The sequence below is a fragment of the Spermophilus citellus genome, assembly GCF_964194105.1.
Source record: "Spermophilus citellus genome assembly, chromosome: 4".
Classification (NCBI taxonomy): domain Eukaryota; kingdom Metazoa; phylum Chordata; class Mammalia; order Rodentia; family Sciuridae; genus Spermophilus; species Spermophilus citellus.
The window spans coordinates 214,119,430-214,140,969 of record NC_138185.1 but is presented as its reverse complement, the minus strand read 5'-3'; the positions used below and the strand labels follow the sequence as shown (position 1 = coordinate 214,140,969).

General features: G+C 45.2%; 1 protein-coding gene across 5 annotated transcripts in view; it reads left to right on the top strand.

The window, feature by feature from the left end:
- TTC7B (tetratricopeptide repeat domain 7B) overlaps positions 1–21,540 on the top strand; it is a 230,839-nt gene that overhangs the window by 89,612 nt on the left and 119,687 nt on the right. For all 5 annotated transcript variants that reach the window (XM_081290633.1, XM_081290635.1, XM_081290634.1 and 2 more), the window contains 2 exons: positions 11,795–11,873; positions 16,963–17,135. In XM_081290633.1, coding sequence (XP_081146759.1) covers positions 11,795–11,873; positions 16,963–17,135 — 252 coding nt within the window. The remainder of the gene's footprint in view (positions 1–11,794; positions 11,874–16,962; positions 17,136–21,540) is intronic.

The window sequence follows — 21,540 nt, the reverse complement described above, 5'->3', positions numbered from 1 at the left end:
CTTTTCCATAGTGGTATTATTAGTATTGTTAATCTGAAACTATTTTGTATATATGTAATAAAGCAGCTGAATAGTTATGGGATGTCTAATCCTCTCATTCTCTATCCTTGAGAACTGGGATTCTTAGTATAGGAGAAAGACAAACAAGTTTAAAATAGAAGTAACCAAGGAAACCCTGGAATCCTGAATTTGAATGATTGCATTGGAAATGTTAGTATGAAATCATGAGGTATTTGTGGGAGGGTGTGACTGTGACTGACCCATTAACAATGACCATTCTTATGGCCTAGATTGTGATCTTCAAGTATCATATTCTAATAAAGGAAGCCTTACTCCAGTCCTGTGGCAGGGATGTATACAGTGAGCTTGGGATATCTTTACATGCATGCATCCAGATAGCAAGGAAACTATCAGAGGTCATGGTAAAGGGACTCAGGTCAAATATGGAGCAGTTTGAACTTCAAGAAGGATAAAAGTTAGCTGGGTATGGTGGCACAAGACTAATCCTAGCTACTGATGCTGAGGCAGGAGGATCACAAGTTTGAGGCCAGCTGGGGCAGTTTAACAAAAATAAAAAGGCTGGGAGTTAGTGCCATGGTGAAGTGCTACTCTCTAGTTCCACAAAAAAAAAAAAGAAAAAAAAGAAAAGAAAAAAGAAAGAAAGATAAAAATTGCAATTGCAATGGAGTTATCAAATACATTTAAATTCATGAATTCTAATTCAGTATCTTGAAAACTAAATAAATCAACGGAAAGAATCAAACATTTTACTGTGTGCACTGAGCTATTTACTAGAAAGCCAAATAGTTGAAGGAATATATCTGCTTATGAAGTTATTCCAGGTAAGAAATGAAAATGCAGTGGAGAATTAGCATCTCACCATTTTGTAACTGCCAGTGGATTGGTGCATCTACGTTGTGCATGTCAAGGGCTGCTACCATCAGAACAAGAGCATGAGCATGCCACGCCCACGTCCTGCCAAAGAGATGGAACCTGAATTGATCAAGCATCAGGAATGACAGAGAAGAGAGTAATATATTGAACTGAACCAGGAGTGTGCAGTTTTCTAGCCTGTGGGAGACTATAGGCCGAGCAGCTTAGATGATGTAAGGACAAGAGAGAGGCAGAGGGGAACATTTAAAATAAGAGAGGTTTTTAAGGGATCATCAAAGTGGGCAAACCTAACCTATGATGGAAGGAAGAATACTTGAGTGGCTAAAGCACTAAGAAATGTAGTGAAGCAGTTATAAAAGTCTGGATAGTTGTCACTTTCAGGTGGAGAGGCCTGTTCACTTTTTTTTTTTTTTTAACTTGGAAGGTGATTACAAGGGTAATAATTCCCTAAGTGATGTGTTTGTTTTATGTAGCTTTCTGTGTCTGTATTTTACACAATAAAAAGATTAAAAAAGAAGTGAGTATTGCCTGTATTTCTACCTCTAGTAATGGGCTTTATGTGCTAGATTTTAATATCCTTGAGCCTGGGCAAGTACACAAGTCTTTTTAAAAGAAACATGGTTTACTTGCACAAAACTGATCAGTTTTGAGAGATCGTTAATGCCCTTGAAGTGGTTTTGTGGGTGTGAAACAAATGGTGAGAATATGAATTGGTCCCTCTTATTATAGTATTGAAATTAAGTCTACTTAATTTATCAAGTAATTTCATGCCCTCATTTTATATACTTGTATCTATCAATAAACATTGTGATACTTGAAAAAAAAAAAGAATAGAGGGGCCAATAAAAGATAGAAAAGTGTCCAGCTTAGGGCAGGGGTGGAGTCCCTGAGGCCATATTCAAGTCCAGGCTCAGGCACTAATGGCAGAGCTAGGAGGCTGGCCTCTCCCTTCCCGCCAGACTCATTTTTCCTCTCAGGTGTTAAGGACAGTGAATCCCTATCTGCCGCAGCAGGTTGGCAGGAATTATCTAGAAGAGTGGTTGGGGCATGTGGTGAGTTGGTTGAGGGCTAACAGTTACTGAGCAGCCACTGTTGCCTCTTGGTGTCCTCTTGGTGGCCTGTGGGCAGGGGCGAAGCTGGCTGCTTATGTCACAGCACATGGGGACCTGTTCTCCCTCCTGGAGGAGCCAAAATCCTAGTGAATGGCGGCTCTTCCAGGGCTTGAAAACAGCTTGTTCCCTTGAGCAAGGTGTGCCCTGGGATTGCATCTGCCCTGCCCTGCCCTGCCCTGCACTCACTTAAGACTTTTTCTATAGATCAGTACTGTTTTTTGTTACTGTGACTAAAAGACCAGTCCAGAATAATTTTAGGGGAGGAAAAGTTTATCTGGGGGCTCTTGGTTTCAGAGGGGTCTCAGTCCACAGACAGCAGGCTCCATTCCTCAGGGCCTGAGGTGATGCAGAACATCTTGGTGGAGGAGTGTGGTGGAGGGAAGCAGCACACTTGATGATCAGAGAGCAGAGAGAGAGAGAGAGAGAGAGACTCCATTTGCCAGATACAAATATTTACCCCAAAGCCACACCCCCAATGCCCACTTCCTCCAGCCACACCCCACCTGCCTCCAGTTAACACTCGGTTAATCCATCAGGGAATAATTCACTGATTGGGTTAAGACTCTCACAACCCAATCATTTCCCCTCTGAACCCTCTAACATTGTCTCACATGTGAGCTTTTGAAGGACACCTCACATTCAGACCATAACAGGCACAAAGAAGCCTGAGCTCACTGTTTGAAGGGGTGGTCATGAATCTGACCGGGAAGAGCTGGGCAAACGAGGCATTGTATGCTATGTTGTCACCCTCTTATCAGTGCCAGCCTCACCATCTGACACCATCTTTCCTGAGTTCTACTTCTGTTGTAAAGCTCAGGCCTTGCAAAGAGGTCCTCTGCTCTCCTTTGGCCACCCACCCCTGGACTCCCTTTCTGTGGACCGACTGTGTCCAGGCACAGAAATGGCCATGGTGCAGCCCTGAGCTGTTCCTTGTTGCTCTCGAGGCTCTGTGGGACACTTGATTTTGGATCGTGGAGCTAGCCATGTTTTCTAGCTTGTTTTCAGGCTTCTGCACAACAGGGATTATCTTCAGCTCACTGGGACTGTACGGGGTTCAAATCCCAACTCTCCTGTTTATGGACTGAATACCTGAGGGCATGTGGCCCAGTCTTTCCAAGTGTCTGTTTCCTCCTGTGTAAAACTCAAATCAGAAGAAAATGGTGACGTAGTATAGAATAGAAGCCATTTGTGATTTTAAAGTGTTCTCTGTGAAAGCAGAGATTTTCCAGTGTACCAGTGATTGCTTTGGCTTTTACCCAGTAAATGTTCACATGGGCAGTGAAGGGCCGGACGGCACGTGGTGGGAAGCAGCGAATGGCTGGACAAGGTGGGATTGACGTGTTTTGAGCAGCAGGCCAGGAGTGCTCCAGGAGCCAGCCCACTCAGGCACCGGAGGAGGCGTCCCATTTCCCAGCTGAGGAGAAAGCCGTTGCAGCTGACTGAGTGGTCCCATCCTGCCCAGGGTGTCTGCCTGGCCATGTTTCCAGATGTCTCACATTCTATTCTCTTCTGGGGATCACCCTTAATCTTTGCCCCTTTCTTCTTCTCTATCTCCAAATTATTAGCCTTTCTCAGGCCCAGCAAGTGTGGTGGGGCTCACAGGAATGTGTGAGAGTCCCTCAGGGCACCATGCTGCCTCAGGCCAGAGGAGAACATTGGAGGTTATTACTGAACACTTTAATGGCAAAGATTTTCTCTCCCCTGCTGGATTTGAAATGGGAAACTGGACAGGCCTGGCTGAGCCCATCATCCAGAATTGCTGCCTTGCTTGACCTCTGACACCTTTCTCTTCACCCTCATCTGCTACCTGCTCCCTTCAATGTCCTTTTTGCCTTTCTCATCTGCACAGCCCAGGGGACAACTGCTTGAGCAGGATAGACCACATTCCTTTCTCTGTGTGATTTGCTGCTGGGGATGGATGAGCATTTGAAGTCACCTTGCTAGAAGAATCCTTCTACCCTGGACTGACAGTCTCCTAAACTGTCATTGCCTTTGAGGATGAGCAGTACATTGGCCTGGTGATGTCGTTGTCCTGTGTCTGTGGGGAGCCCCACCTCATGTAGCAGGCCTCTGGGGCTCCTGCCTCCTTCTGTCCTCCAGCTCAGGCTGGGCCGCAGGCTCTGTCCACAGATGGAGTAAGTTGTGCTGCGCTCAGCTCTTCTCTTTTCAGCTGTGTGCCACAAGCTCATGAAGCTTCAAGGGGTTGCCACCCAGATTTCCGTTGCATAGTTTGCTTTGGCCCTCCTTGATGACCTCAGAACACATCCAGATGTCATCTGTGCACAGTGAGGACTCATTTGCCAAACATCCTTGGTTTCCTCTACTGCAGAATCGCAGTCGTCCATGGCCTTTGGTGGAGGAGACACTGTATCCATCCCGCTGCATCTCAGGAGGGGTCACCATCATCTCACCGGACAAAGACATTTGTACTGTCCTCAGCTAACATCAGTTGTTGCATTTTGTCATTGTGAGCCAAACCTGTGAATTAGATAGGAGAGTTCCTGGGATGTGGTCGGCTTTCAACAAAGAGTTAAGTGAATGAGTGAATCAGACTGCAGAATACCATTTTTTTTGGCGGTGGTGTGGGGTACCGGGGATTGAACTCAGGGGCACTCAACCATTGAGCCACATCCCCAACCCTATTTTGTATTTTAATTTAGAGATAGGGTCTCATCTGAGTTGCTTAGCACCTCACTTTTGCTGAGGCTGGTTTTGAACTCGTGATCCTCCTGCCTCAGGATTATAGCTGGGATTACAGGATGCTGGGATTATAGGCAAGTGCCACCATGCCTGGCTGGAATACCATTTCTTTCTTCAAAATTAAATGACTCTAAAGAAGTCAAGGAGGTTTTTATGTGCTATAAATTGGCTGAAAGGTAAACTCAGATATATATATATCTTTATTGTTTGTCTTTATGTGGTGCTGAGGATGGAACCCAGGGCCTCGCACACACTAGGCGAGCACTCTACCGCTGAGCCATAACCCCAGACCAACTCAGGTTTTTTTTAAAGTGCTATAAATTGTCTGGAAAGTAAATTCCAGAATTCTAAAAGTTTTGTGTGCAGTGGCAGATTTTGAGGATCACAGGAGTAACAACAGTAAATACTGAAAAACACTTTCTACACATATTAACTTGTTTAATGCTTACAACAAATCAGCAAAGTGGGTATGGTTGTTCTTTCCACTTTATAGATAATTTACTCCACCTTTTCATGAGGAAGACTCAGTTGCTGAAATAGTAAGGCACTAGTCCAAAGCTGACAATTAATAAATGATGTGGCTCAGATTTGAACCCGTGCGGTCTGGCCTCAGGGCCCCTGTACCCATTAATTTTGTTTCTCAGAGTTTAAGTTCACAGACAAGTGTGTGGCTGCCCAGGTGAATACCTTGAAGGACGGTGTGATATGATAGAGACATTCTGTTTGGCTTGCTTAAGGTATTGTTAGATGGAGGAATCCGAGTGTGTGGTGGACGCTGTGGGGCTTCTGGAGGAGGCTGAACCTCATCAGGACATGGGTCGGTGGGCTGTGTGCTGCTGGCCTTCCTGCACCCTCTTTCCTGGTGCCTTCTTTTTTGGCACCCTCATTTCCTGTGGTAGTCGTTCTCCCCTGCCCCCTATGGAATGAAGGTCGTTATCTTTTGCTGATTGACAAAGGTTGGAAAGGAAGAAGGACCTGAGATGGGACCAGTCTTCCCATATTTCGCGTTTGACCTCAGTGTCCGAGTAGTGAAGGGAGAGCAGGGAGCAGCCCGAGTTGCTCTCTTCTTTCTGGCTCTGCTAGCCACTTGCCCACCTTTCAATGACAGCCTCCTACATCTCACAGTGGAGCACCAGCTTTTGTGTCCCTGTCCTGGCCCATCCAGTATGAGCTCCTAGGACCTCTTTGCCTTGTTGGGTTCTCTGTCTCTGGTGCCTGAGAGGCTACCTAATAACGTGGCGCCACTCAGCCTGCTGCTTGCTGTCCAGCTGCTGACCACATGTATAATTTAACTCCACTTTTGTCCCGAGGAAGCCTGAGTTGCTGACGTAGTCCAAAAAATGTTGTTAAGCCTAGTACAACCCTCATTAGGTTTGCAATGAGACATCCGGAAGCTTCGCTTCTTGTTCACATCCCAGTGTGGATGGTTGTCACACCCTCCATCACTACATCAAGGCTGCAGCTGGCTTGCTCTGTTGATCAGAGTCCTTTGCTAACGAGGCCAAGGTTGTGGGTTTGATCCCTGGCCCCTGACAGCAGCAAGCCATCTGTCTTCACAAATACACGTCACTGGATACCAGGCAAAGAGCCCGTACAGAGGGGGAAGCTGGAATCCATTCTGGGAAAAGGCTCCCTGACAGAAAGAGGCGTGGCCTTCTGGACTGTGAAGGGTGTCCTGTCTTCTTTCTCTCTCCAGCTCTGGAGATCTGGTTTTGATTTCAAACTTAATTCAAAATAGATGGTACTAAGGGATACATAAATGAAGGAGAAACAATTCTCAAGCTTGTAAATAAGAGCAACTGACCTAGACATACGTGATCTATTCCAATTTCTCTAGTGTTGTGAGTGTTGATGGTGTCCACAGCAGTGATAGGGTGTGTCTTGTGATGTAGGGAAGAAGAAATCTGCTTTAGTTGTCCCCTGGTAGTCACTAAAACTCTCCGCAGCAAGGAGGTTGGGAAAGAGATTTTTAAATACAAGCTGTGTTTGCTCTTTTTCTTTCTTTTGGGCCAACCTGGCTTATTAATGTCACTGGATACCTGACTGGCTCTGTGAGGCAGTTGGGACCAGAAGAGGTGGGTTCAAAGAGGGTCTTGGCTCTCAAGACAGCTTGGTGGATGGACATAAATGTCAGTGAAAATTCAGTGTGGTCATTGCTGGTGAAGCTCATGCTGGGCAGCAGCCAGAAGTTGGTGTCTTGTCTCTTCCTGAGGCAGCCCTGGGTTTTGAAGGATGACTCAGAGTCCCTGGAACCCTGCAGGTAGAGAGAAGAGCATGAGGAGGCACAAGGGTTGGGGGAAGGGTTCCTGAAATGCCTTGAGTGGATGGGGGTTAAAAAAAAACCTTGAAATCCTCATTATCCATTATCTGCACAGCTCTCTGGTTATTAGGCCCTCCTGCCCAGGTGTGTCTTTTGATGCAAAAGGAGGGCCCTGCTCAGCCCCCAGACTACCAGGAACACCACTGAGGGCACTGGAGGCACTTTATAGATAGGAGGACCATTGCTGTGCTACCTGTCAGTCCTGCCAGTGAGAAAGAGGGGACAAGGACAGATAGAAAATGCACCCCCGTGGTCAGATAGCTCTGACTCGTCCTTCAGCAGGTACTTACTGAGCCGCTCTGTCTGCCTTGGGGTATGGTAATGAGCAAAACAGAGATGTGTTATGGAGACACTTCCATTCCACTGGGGGTGAAACCTTCTTGGTTCCCTGAGCAGGAATGGAACCCTGTGCAGCGTGTGTCCTCAGAGACCCGCCTGGAACCTGATAGGAAACATTGCTCAGTCACTGTTGAAATAACCTACTGCTTAAGCAATTCGGAAGTGCCAGGTGGTAAGAAAGAACCTGGAAAAAGCCAAACAGTTTCTTTGCTCTGAGAGACCTATTGTATTGACTTGTTCTGTAATTGATTTTTAGTTACAAAATTCTCAGCCAGGGGAGGAATTGAATTTACTCTGGCAGAGCTACCTTTTCCATATCACCCAGGGATTCTATATCTGTTAAGAAAAGTCTTTTATTCACAGCACAACTTTGAGTTTGCATGAAAATGGCAGGTGTTGTTGAATTTAAGTGTATTGATGGCCTGGGTCAAACATTGAAGTCAGCAGATAATTTAGAGGGAACTGCTAAAGGGAATGGTTGTCTTTTCTCACCCTAGTCTCAAGAAACAAAGGAGAAAACAAAAGAAAAATGTGTTCATCTTGGCTTTGAACAAGCTGAAGAGTCCTCAAGGCCCCAGTTTCTCCTGGCCTTGGTTTTCCATTGCAATTTTGATGTTGGAGCTCTGGCTTCCTCCTGAATACCTTTCTCCCACAATTTGATAGTGCAGAGGACAGGAGATAATATTAAAGAGCTGAGACTGTTCAGAGTCATAAAACACAACAGGGCAAAACTTGGTGCAGCTACCAGCTTGCAGTAAGAATGTGAACTTTGGAATCCAACCTTGGAAAATGCTGCTGTAGGGCCTGGCACAGGACTGAAGCCTGTTGCAAGCATGGAGGGTCAAGAGGGAGGTCCATATGCCGCAGAGTCAGTATCCTTCCAGGGTGTCCTGATGCCTATGAGGGCCAGCACTGACCCTCAGGAAGTCATGCTTTTGGCGTGATCTGCGGGCCAGCAAGAAAACCCTGGAAGGAGGAGATTCAGAAGGAAGATGAAGCCAGAAAAAGGAGGGGAGAAGAAAAAATGAAATTAGGTCAAGGGTGAAACAAGAGGTGTCCCCAGGGAAAGTGGTAGATTTTCTATCCCAAGGGAAAACAAGGGTTTGACCAGGAACAAGGCCGAGGGACACTCTGCGGGCTGGGCCCAGCGCTGATGTCGGTGATGTCTTTGGAGTGGAAACTGGGCGAGCCCGCTGAACCACAGCAGGCACTCAAGGGACTTGCAGCCCCTCCCTCCTTGGTATTAGCCAAGGTGTCTGGAACTGTCCACCTGGAGGGAAGCACACCCAGCTCAGGAACCTTGCCAGAGCAAAGTGCAGACAATGAGCCCTGAGCTCTGACAGCATGCCCAAGTGCCTGCCTGCTGCTGGAATGCTGGCAAGCACATTCCTTCTGAGAATAGTTCACCACAGTGAATTCTGACCTCATTGCACCACCCCGGTCAAGGGTGTTGAAATGGAATAAGTGATCTCATGTCAAGGGTCTGTGGAAACCCTCAAAACCAGGGGAATTCCTTGGCTCCCCATCTTCATTTCAGAGTGGAAAGTTTAAGCGATAGTTCATTCTAGATGTTTAATGGATCTCAACATTTAAGGACAAATTAATAGGTTAGAGATGTGGAGTCAATCATGTGGACTTGATTTCCCTTAAATTGGGTGATTTTGTAGGATTTAGAATGTAATTATTGCAGGCTCATTTCTTTCTTTTTTTCTTTGTTTCTATCATGATTATCTAACTTAAATTTTTTAAAAATTTTCTATTCCCAATGGCAACAGAAACGATTGAGTAACGTTATATGACTTTTAAAAAATATTTGAAGGGATCGGGCATGTAGCTCAGTGGCAGGGTGCTTGCCTAGCATGTGTGAGGCCCTGGGTTCAATCCTCAGCACTGACGGGGATGGGAGACTATCAAAATGTTTAAATGGCATGTAAGGATTTGCTGAGAATTTTATGCTTTTATGCCACATATTTGTGGCCTTTTCTAATATATAAGGTGTTCCATCTTCTTCCTGTAGCCCTGCCTCTCCCCAGGTGGTGGTCATCCTCAGGGTTGTCTTTCTAGGGTGCCACATCATTTGAATGGGCCACAGCCTCAGGCCTTCTCCACTTTCTGGGGCTTGTTTTTTGTAGCAGGACATCTCAGCTTGGGAAAGAATTTGATTCTGAATCCTAAATTCTCTCTAGGAATAAGCTGGAAAGAGTTTGAGAAAAGAGTTTGAGAAAAGCTTCAAGGCTTCCTTAGGAATCCGCACCCAGTTGTTGGCTTTGCATCGTCCTAGGCAGCACCTGCAGGTGTGGAGCCTTCCTTGGTTCGTCCACCAGAGGGCCTCCGCCCTGCATGGGAAAAACCATCCCGAGCTTTAAAGGGGGTTGAATTTCTCTGTTCATCATTTATCTCCCTTAGGCTGCCCAGGGGATTATTGTCAGGCACCCGTTTCAATGGATTGTCTTTAGAATTTTGAGCCAGTACGTAGGAGTATCTAGTGAGCTGTTGTCACTGGTATTCATAGAATTCATTATATATATATAAATTTGTATGCTAGTGGATCAGAATAAAGACCTGGGTGCTCTGGTTCACGCTTGCTCTGTCCTGAAGAGTCACATTTCTGGCATTGAGCTTAAGTTTCTTTTACCAGGAAGGTAACAGAATATGGGTGGAAGCTCCCAGCATGTGCTCTCACCAGCCGCTGAACCTGAGCATCCCCTTTCTCTTCTGTGCAAGTTAGACTGCGTTGGGTCGTTTAGAGCTAGAAGATTCTGTGCTCCTGTAGCTGTACAAATGGCTTGTTCTGCAGGGAGGGCATAGGAGACATTCCGAATGGCCAAGTCCATGAGCAGCCTTCCCTGTGTTCTAATGTCCAGCTTATCTCCCGTTCATTCAAGGCCTAATTTCCACCCTGCTAATGCAGTGCTTTTCTAGGGTCTTTAGTGATGCTGCCCCAGGCACGTTCTACCTTTCAAAGCGCTGCTCCTTCTATACAGTGTGATCCGTGATTCTAGAATGAAGTTAGATTTCCAGAGCCTCACCCGTCCTCCTTAGCTATGGCTCTTTCCTCCCCCACTGTGTTACTTAAGAGAACCAAGCTCAAGTCCAAAGCAAATGTACGTTGTTGACTGTGAACACAGATCCCATAAAAACAAATGAAGGGGAAAGCAGAGTAGATTGTGCGTCCCAGGGCCTGTTGCCTAATTTTTATTCATGTCCCTGTTAGATTTCCTTATTGCTGCTTAGAGTCCTAAGCACAGCCTTTTCTTTTTATGCCACCATAAAGCTTCTGATCGGATATCATCTGATATGCGTGGGTGAGAGGACTCTGGGAGTGTTTACGTACCTATGCCAGTAAGCCATTATCTTCAAGTTCTGGCTGTTCTTGTGAATGAGAGCCCTGGGAAGTCGTGTAGGTATAAGATATGAATTAATAACCCTCATGAGTGCTTGTAACTTACAGACCACATTTTGATTTAATACCTCTGCATGATTTAAAATGTCATCTGAGAAGAGAGCCAAATACTTAGGCATCTGCCACAGCCAGCAGAGGCTGGCTGACAGGTCTGCACCGGCTGACCCATTCTCTGCCTCTTTGGAAAGATGAGATATGTTCTAATGAGCAGGTTATAAATATCACCGAGTTATGTCATAGGAATGGTGGCACTCAATGTAAAGGGAGCAGCTGGGAAGTGTTCCCAGCTACACAGAGCAGGCTCAGCTTGCAGGGAGGACAAGTGGGGCCTGGACTTACCGACCAGGATGTTACTAAAGAATGATTTGTCTCTGAATGAAATGTGTCACCAAATGCATCTGTGGGGGTGTGGGGGGCAGTGAGTGAGACATGTCTAAGGGCAGGAAGGCACAGTCGACACACACTTGTTCTCAGAAGCAGCCTTCGACCCTTGGCATCTTTTTGTCGGTGGATTGGGCAAGTGGGTTTGATGGGTTTTCTAGGCAGTGACTACGTTCTGGAAAGTCAGCATGGTTGCTTGGGGGAGCCCCTCAGTTTTCATCTCTTTGCCCACATTGCATACAGCAGCTTGCTGGTGCTCCTACCCCCGGGCCCAGCGTTGCCACCTGCCCTTCCAATGGAAGTACAGAGTTCAGTACCACTCTGTCAAAGCCACTGGAAATTTGAAGATAGACCCTTATAAGATATCTTGCTGTGTTTTGTTTGTTTGCTTTTTTTGGCCTCAGAACTGATTTTCAGATTTTTCTTGAGGAAATTTGATTGGGGTTAGGAAGCACAAAAGACCATCAATCTCAGGTCAGACTTTTCAGAGTTGGCCAAAGATGAATAGACACGTGCAGAATAATTGTTTCCTTAAAATCTAGCCAACAGCTTTCATGTAGACAAAATGCATCAAAATATGTGTATAAAATATTTAATACTAAGCCATGCCAGATGGAAATCCTGTCAAATTCTGTGTGCATGCAGGAACTTGACAAGAGGAGTCGGGAGATTTAGAGAGCTTCTCAGAGCGGTGGAAACAAGAACAACACAAAACCTGCGAATGGTAAGTGTGACTAATGACTTGGCTGGGGACAGTCACTAGGGCCCTCGTCTCACAGATATGTTCACTTTTACACATTGTTACATATCATATATATGTATATACATATATATATAGCAATTCACTTATTTAAAGTGTACATTTTGATGGTTTTTAGTATATTCACAGAATTGTTCAACTGTCACTAATATTTAATTTTAAATCGCTCCCAAAGGAAACTTATGCTTGGCTGGATGTGGTGGTACACACAGTAGTTGTAGCTGCTCTGGGGTCAGATGAGAAGGCTCACAAGTTCTAGGCCAGCCTGGGCAACTTAGCAAGACCCTGTCTCAAAATCAAATGTGGAAGGGGCTGGGGATGTAGCTCAGTGGCAGAGCACCCCTGAGTCTAATTCCCAGTACCAAAGAGAAAAAAAACGAAAAAGAAAAGAAGGAAGCGTATACTCATTAGAACTCAGTTCCTACTCTCCCCTTCCATGAGACTTGACAACTGTTTATTTACTTCCCATTTCTATGAATTGGCCTACTTTGGACATATCATACAATTGGAATTATATAATATTTGGTCTTTTGTGATTGGCTCCCTTTATTTAGCATAATATGTTCAGAGTTCTTCCATGTTGCAGCTTTTATTAGTATTTCTTGTTATTGCTACGTAATATTCTGTGGTATGGACTGACCACGTTTTAGGTACCCAGGCATCAGTTGGTAGACATTGTGAATAATGCCACTATGAATGTTTATGTCCATGTTTTCGAGGGGACATGTGTGCCCTTTTTCCTTGGGCATATGCCCGGAAGCATTACTGGGTCACGTGGTAACTGGGTGTTCAACTGTTAAGGGTCTCCCAGACTGTTTCCCACTATTTTACATTCCCACCAGCAGTTATGAGGGTTCCAGTTTCTGCACATCCTCCCCTTCCCTTGTTACTGTCTTTTCAGTTGTGGCCATCTTAGTGAGTGTGTAGTGCTCTCTCCCTGGGGTTTTGACTTATGTGTCCCTGATGGCCACTGATGTGGAGCATCTTTCTTGTGCCTGCTGGCAGTCCTCTCCAGCTGTAAGAGCTGCATCCTGTGAAGCATGGGATGCAGGCTTCCTGGAGGCTATTGTGGGGTGGGGTTGGCTGTACGCTTATGATTCCACCAAACCCCGGGGACAGAACCATGCAATTTGGATCCCAAGGGTTGCTTAGCTAATTATGTTGACCACAAAACTTAGAAGAGAAATATAAAAGGTATTTAAATATCTGCAGCTTGGCTTGATCAGCAGCTTGACTTTCCTGTTGACTTGAATTCTGTGTTTCCTCCTGAGGAGGTTCATTAATTATGCCCCTGTGGCTTGTCCCGTGGAGCTATAGTTCTTGAGTGTCTGAGCAAAGTCCTGGTGCTCACTAGAAGCTAAGTGAATGCCACATGTTACAATTAATGTAGCAGTTTCTTTTTGTCTTTTGCAATTTCTTTTGTCTTTTGTCATGATGTTATTGTCCTATGAATTCATTAAATGTTGTAGGGAGCATTCAGTTGGGCAAGGCTAAGAGAGTCATGTCACAGGAAATGAAGCTTTATTCAGGCCCTCCGGGGTTTTAGGATGTGGACATACTGGTGGGGTCAGGTGGCTAAGCTGGAGGCTTTAATCAGAGGGTTGAGATAAGATGAGCAACTTTGCGTGCGTGCGTGCACGCACACACACACACACATACATCACACCCCCCTCCCAAGAACTCACTTGGTCTTTGGGATTTATATACCAGTGTACTTGATATATGCCTTGAATTCAGATGAAGAAGTTTGAGATCTGGGTTTCTTTAAAGCAAAAGAAGCAGCAAGAACATGAATAAAATTTTTTTCCAGATTATATTTTTTCTCAAATCGACCTTCTCCCAGCATTCCACAAAACTCTTCAGCCCATCAGTATGAAAATCTTCTTCCAAAATCTCAAAGCACAATGAAAGTAACTGATTAAAATGGCAAGTGTTTTCATAATTACTTTAAAAGCACGTTGAAAAATCCAGTCTTTCAAAATTGCTTAAATATGGAGCATTTGTTCATATTGTTGACTTTCAAATATATATAATTTATGGAATGAGCTATTTTTCTCCATTTAAAAGTGCAAGTATCCTGAATTCTCTGTGGGAACCTGTCTGCTGTTCAGTAAATTAGAGAATATATTCCACTACTAAGATTTATGATTTTCAAATCAAAGTATTTTCACTTTTAAAAATCCTGTGAAGGGTGGGGATGTGGCTCAGGAATAGAGCACTTGCCTGACATGTGTGAGACCTGGTTTGACCCCAAGCACCACAGAAACTGAACAAAAATTCTGTAAGCTCAGGTTCTGAGTAGACATGGTCGGAGCGTGGTGGTGAGGGGTCCTTTCCATTTTTGTTTTTCTGAGAAGGCAAGGAAGAGACCCTGAAGAGCTTGTGGTGGCCTAGGCTGCCTCTGGACATTGCAGCTTCTAGCTATCTGTGCTGGCATGAGGGGAGGTGCTTCTCCTTCGTGTCACGCTGAAGTGCCTATGCACATTTGGTCTCAGTTGAAGATCTTCACATGACCTAAGTTTAAAACTCTTTTCAGTTCCGTGAGTGCTTGACCAAAGTCATGCATCAGGATTATTGGGGGAACTTTGGGTTTTCTTGCTTGTTTGTTTTGCAGTGCAGGGTATGGAACCCAGGACCTCATACATGGTAGGCAAGGCGCTTTACCACTGAGCCACAACCCCAGCCCTACTGAGGAACTTCGAACAAGTACATGTCCCCAAACCATGACCACAGAAATTCCAGAGGACTGAGTCTAGGACAGAGCCTGAGAATCTGTGTTATCTGAAGTTTCCACAAGCAGGCCTCACTCACCCTAATAGAGAAGCACCCCAAGCCTTGTTTACACTGAACATCAGAAAACTTCTCCAGCTAGTGCTATTCATAAGACAGGTTCTATCAGCCTTAACTAATAACTCTTATGATTCTTTTTAGATTATCTGGCTGCAAATTTATGATATTCTTATGAGATGGAAAAGTTGTTTTGTAAATTCAATTTGGTGTGAGACCATGACAAAGAGGGATTTAAGATTACATTCACAGCAACTCTACGCCTAGGTATATATGCCCAAGAATTGAAAACAGGCACAAACTGGACAAGAACGTTCATATTGACACTATTCTGACAGCCAAAAAGGTGGAAACCTGTCTATCAGCTAGACAATGGATACGCCAGATGTGCTACAGGCAGACAATGGAGTGCCACTCAGCCACGGAGAGGGCTGAAGTGCTGGTCCACGCACAGCCGAGATGAGTCTTAAAAACATTACACTGCATGAAGGAAGCTGGTCACAGAAAGATCCATGCTGTGCAGTTCCACTGCTGTGAATCAGTCTAAGTAGGCCAGTCCTTGGAAACAGAGAGCATATCAGTTGTCCCATGGCCTAGGAGGAAGAGAGGGTGAGGAATGATTGATTAAAGGGTGTAAGGTTTCCTTTAGGGGTGATGAAAATGTTCTGGAACTAGATAGCGGTGGTGGTTGCACAATATTGTGAATGTACTAAGTGCTGTTGGGTTGGACACTTCAAGATGGCCTCAGCGTGGACCAGCAACCCCCTCCCAAAGTTATATGTTTAGAATCCCAATTTAGCGAATGAAGTTTTCATTTTTAAATTTTTAACATTTATTTCTTAGTGATAATGAATGGAGGTATTTCTGTCGGTAGAATTTTCCAGCAAAAGTCATTAGATTATATGACTGCAATGAGATCAAAATGAAACTATAATGGAAGGTTTAAAAAAACAGCTCAGGAGCTGTTTAGTTCCTGAAAATTGTGTACTTATGAGGTCTTTACAGATGGCTCAGTTGGGGATGATCAGAGTGCATTTAATTTCACATTTTTATAGCCATTTAAAGGCAGTGGGTTTTACTTGGGAATAATCAAGAAAATTTGCCTTTACCCAGTGGTTATCAGAAACCACTAAGCTAGTGATTTGGCTGTACTTAAGTTTCCTTGGGGAATTTTTAGAGATTTCACATGGATGAGAGCCTAGCAAAGTTCTCTTCCAGAACATATTTCTTTAAAAAGGCGCATTTTCAGGGAAGATCAGCTTCTTTGTCTATATCTTCCAAAGAATATTAAAACCAAGCAGAGAACCCTGCTGGCTAAAGTTTTGCTATACCATCTCTGGCTGCTTATGGGTGGCCTGGACTACCCTGGGATGTGATGCTTCTGTTTTCAAAGGATTTTTTTAAAACATCTTTGTCATTTGGAAGATTATGAGCTAAATGAACTGATCTACATCAGTCAACAAAGTACTTCTAGGTACACGCCACCTGTCACCTTCCCATCAACCACCGTGGTGCTGTTCTAGGCAGTGGGGTTCCAGAGGGTCTGGAAGCTGTCAACCTGCACCAGCTTAGGAAGGCAACATCCGGATGCTCCTGGGTTTTAACAGTAGAGAGAGAGGCCGTCCAGCTTTGAAGAAGGTCTTTCTTGATAGAAGCCACACAGCCCTCACTTTTCTTCTCTATAGCACAGGCTAGTGGGAGCTCTGGGCCATGAGGCCCAGGACGCACTGGAAGAGGACTCTCGGGTGCTGGGTCCTGGGGTGGGGCTGCACAAGACTGGCCCTCACCCTTGTGAGAAGGAAGGCACTCTGGAATCACACAGCGCACGTCCTGTGGTCAACCAGAGATGTTTTTCAGGGATAGCATCATCTAAAATGAGTCTGACTTTTTGCCAGCTAGAGCTCTGGGGGCATCTGCTGGAAGGGGGTGAAAATCCCTGCAGTTCACCTGTTATTTACAGGAGCTCTTGGGAAAGGGCATCGCTGAAAGCTGGGTTGTTTCAGATATAGAATGTGCTTAGTGTTCCAGGGTGTGACAGACCAGGGTGGCCGTGCAAGTGCATGAGCCATCTTCAGAAAGTTTTCAAATATCATAATGTGTCATGTTTTCTTTTCTTTTTGCCATAAACTGATATAATTTTCATCATGGAAGTAAAAAATCTTTAGTTATGAGTTTCTTGGAATAGTGCCTAGCACAAAGTGGTGCCTGATGAATATTCAGTGAGAGAACAGACTCATGGCTGCCTCTTCCCTCCTTGTGTTCCCAGACCATAGCCAGGCAGCTGGCGGAGATCTTGTTGCGGGGTATGTGTGAGCAGAGCTACTGGAACCCCCTGGAGGACCCTCCGTGCCAGTCACCCCTGGATGATCCTCTCCGGAAAGGAGCAAACACCAAGACCTACACCCTCACTCGCCGGGCTCGTGTCTACTCAGGAGAGAAGTACGCAAGCCTATGTCCTCTGCTGGGGGCTGGGGCAAAGGAGATGGGCAGTCCAAGGGCTAGTGGAAGTCCAAGGGCAAGCTGTTCTCCCCTAAAAGAAAAGCCAATGAGCAAGGCCACTCAACAGTTTAATAGCAGCCCTTGTCACTGCTCACAGCTTGAGCAGACCCCTTACCACCAGGACAGGTCAGGAGGAAGCCTGCTCTTTTTTCCACACCTGGCTGCCGCCATGGCTCTGGGTCTTTGGACTGCAACTTCCTGTCCTCGGAGCCCAGCACTGCACAGCTGTCTGTAGGCCAGAACTGACATTTCCCTTCTTTTCTTCAGCAGTCTTTGGCCCTTTTGTTTAAATGTTGTCCTAAGTTGAATCAGATGTAAGGATAGCTGAGTGATTTGCTAGTGACCAGAAGGTGATATCTCTTTAGAACCTCTGTTTTTTTTTTTTTTTTTTTTGTGTGTGTGTGTGTGTGTGTGTGTGTGTGTTTCCAGTTTAAATTCAGGACTTCATCTCCTTGGAGGAGAGTGGGTCGGGGAGTCCTCACCAGGTTGGGGCAGGAGGGCAGAGAAGGCAGAGACCACAAGAAGGGCTGGGAGACAAGTAATCGCCATTCTTTGCTCGTGCCTCCTGTGAGAGCCTTTAATGCCCTCCGTACAGGGCGAGGCGAGGTGGCCTTTCTGGGTCTTGGGTGAGTGAACTGCAGAACCTCTTTGGCGTTCCCAGGCCAGGAGTGGCTGAGAACCTGCGTGAGCTGCTGCTGAGCTCACTCCAGTGACACCTGGAAGTGACAGGGCTTCCCAAGGGAACAGCACTCCTCCAGGCCACTGCTCCTCATCCTCTTCAGTTGACCCTGGCATACCTCTCCCTCGTCGCCTTTGCCTCCGGCTTGTGTTTGTGTGGATTCGGGCGCAGAAGCTTCCCCAGGTCTTGCTCTCCTTCCCATCCCCGCCCCCACCCCAGCCTGTTGAGCGAGGAGTAGGCCCAATCCACAGCCCGTGTTTACTCCTCAGTCCTTCTCTGGATCCACAGAACTCTGTTCTAGCGCTTCCCAAACTCTCACACAAAAAATGCTGATCCCCATGATGAGCTGTTGAGAAACAGATTTGAGGTTCATATTTTAAGTGCTGTTTATATCTTCAAAACAGATCCTGGTTTATTTTACTGCTCGAGATGCTTCTTATTAGCTGCTGTACCAGGTTTCTATCCTCTCCCCACCAGGCCTGGCACCAGTGGGAGCTCTGTTCCCATGTGGCCTCCCTCAGAGGCAAGGAGGCTCTGCCACCCTGTAGTTCTTGAGCCACTCAGACATTGCCACTCTTCTAACACCACACCCACGTCAGCTTATACCTGTGTAAAGGAACCTGGGGGCGAAACACAGATTTAGAAACTGCAGTCTCTGAAGGGATCTCACCGTTTTTTAGATTCCTTAGGATTTCTGTATAAGCTACAGTGTCATCTGCAGATACAGGTTACTTCTCCCTTTCTAACGCGGATGCTCTGTATTCCATACCTGCCGCTGCCCTTGCAATTGTCTGGCTAGAACCTTCGGTGCAATGTTGAGAAGAAGTGGCAACAGCAGACACTGTCTGTTTCCTGATCTTGGAGGGACAAGCGTCTAGTCCTCCACCTTTACTTATGGTGTTCACCACCGGCTCTTGTAAACACCCTTCATCAGGTTAAGAATAGTCCCTCCCATTCCTAGTTTGCTGTGTATTTTTATCATGGAACTGTCCCCACAGTTTGACAAATGCTTTTTCTGCACCCATTCAGCTTATTCTGTAGTTGATTCTATTAATGCAGTACATGCCTTTAATTGATTCTGATATATTGAGCCAACCTTGAATTTCTGGGGTGAGTCCCACTCTATCATGGTGTATAATATGTTTCTTATTTGTTGCTGGGGTCTATTGGCTAGTATTTTACTCAAATTTTTTATGTCTATATTCATAAAAGATATTGTTCTGCAGTTTTCTTATGATACCTTTGTCTGCTTTTGGTATCAGAATAATATTGGCCTCATGAAACAAGTTGGACAGTATTTGTATTTCTTTACCCTCTTTTTTTTTTTTTAAAAGTTTTTGGTGAATTGGTGTTAATTGTCCTTTAAATGGTTGGTAAAATTTATCAGTAAAGCCATCTGGTCCTAGACTGTTCTTCACAGGAAGTTTCTGGACACTAATTCAGGTCTTGATTGTTCATATTCTCTGTTTCTTCCTGGTTCAGTTTTGGTAGTTTGTGTCTTTCTAGAAATGTTTCTGTTTAAGTTATCTAACTTGCTCACATAGGTCTTCAGTGTGGTCTTACTATTTTTTTTTTCTGCAAGGTTCACTGTCATGTCCTTTCTCTTCTTGTTTTGGTAATTTGGGTCTTTCCTCTCTGTGATGGGGTGAATGTAGTTAAAAGTGTGTTGATTCGTTGACCTTGTTGAAGACCCATCCTTGTTGGTTTTGTTCGCTGTCTCTTATGTGGGTCTCTTCCCTTTGTCATTAATTTCCACACAAATCCTTAGGCCCTCAGGTTTGGACTTTTCTAATTTTGTGTGCTCACAGCCTACTTTTTACTTGGAATATCAGTAAGGAGGGAAATCCAGTTGGGTGATACTTGTTTTGAGCTCCCTTGTTACCAAGGCAGCACCATCTAAGGCCACCACCACCAGCTCAGTTATGCTGACTGGGAGGTGAAGAGGGAATCCGTGGATAATGCTCAGACTTTATTTTGGCCAGTAGCCCCAAACCCTCCTGTTTTAGTCAGCTTTTTCACTGATGCCACTAAAAGACCCGACCAGAACAATTGTAGAGGAGGAAAGGTTTATTTTAGGGCTCACAGTTTAGAGGTCTTAGTCCATAGAAGGCCAGCTCCATTCCTCGGGGCTTGTTGCACATCATGGTGGGAGAGTGTGGCAGAGGGAAGCAGCTCACATGGTGATCAGAAAGCAGAGAGAGACTCGACTCTCCAAATACAAAACATATACCCACAGCCACGCCACCACTGAACCACGTCCTCCAGCCACACCCCACCCACCTTCAGGTACCACTCAGTTAATCCCATGGCTGATTAGTTTCAGGCTGTGACCTGCTCATTTCTCCTCTAAACCTTCTTGCACTGTCTCACATGTGAGCTCTTGGGGACACCACATTTAAACCATAACACCTCCCCTTCCACTCAGTCTCTCATAAGAAATGTAAGTACAAAGCAGAATTTAGGTGGCACAGATCCTTCCAGCCCGGGAAACCACAGGACCATTCTGAAGTCTGGTCCTGAAGGGAGATAATTGAAGAGCCAGCTCTGCCAGAGAGCCGTGCTCCCCATGTGCTCCCCGCCCTGTGGCTGGCTCCGGCCGAGGCACAGTGCTCCTGCTCTGATGGTCCTGGGCTTTGAAGGGAATTAAGGTGTTGAAAATACTGGGTAGAAAGGGGGAGGGAATCAGCCTTTACAGGCTTCCTTATTTCCTTTCTTCAGAGTCTGTATGGGAAGAATGGTTTCTGCTTGGTTTACTTATTTTTAGGATAAACTTTTTGATACATAACAAAGAAAAGTAAAATCACAAAACTTGATGATTTTTTGTCAAGTAAACACATCCTGTATAAGAAGTAGACATTGCCAAAGACCCAGAATTCCTCTTTGTGACCTCTTAAAATTGCCACCCCTGCCAAGTGTGCCCAGTCCTGACTTCTATGGGACTTACAGAGGCACATGATTAATCTAATTCATTTTAAAACTTTACATAAGCTGGGCGTGGTGGTCCACATCTGTAGTCCCAGCACTTGAGAGGCTAAGGTAGGGAGAATCACTTGAGCCCAGGAGTTGGAGACCAGGCTGGGCAACATAGCAAGGCCTTGGTTCAAAAATTAATTGACTAATTAATTAAAAACTCACTTTCTGTTATTTTTAACAAAATTAATTTCTAAAATAGAATTGTATAATAGGCATTCACTTATCTTCTTTTCATTGTATTTGGAAGATTTCTTCCATATTTTTGCATATAGCCATTTTTGTTTTCAGTGCTGCATAGTATTCAGTTTTGTGAAATATCCTCTAGTACCTTGGTCTTCTTTGTTTACGATGTCATTTGAGTTGTTTCCTATTCCTTTGGGTCTGACAGGAGCAGTGCTGCTGTGAATGCTCTTGAGCGTGTTTCCTAGTGTGTGGGTGTGTGTGTGTTTCGGTCGAGGGCCTTTTTCCTTTCATTGTTTTTTTTTTCCTTTTAAAAAACATTTGAGGTGGCTTAGGTAATTAAACACATATTAGACTAAATAATTAGTACAAGTAAACAGGAGATCGAAAACCACTAGTTCCAGAAAGGAGGTGACAAAAATGTATCACATGCAGAGTGCCTTGTGGGCCTGGGGGAGGGGAGAGCAGTCGTGGGAGGGTCAGTGTGGGCCTGGACCTGCTGGTAGCCAGCAG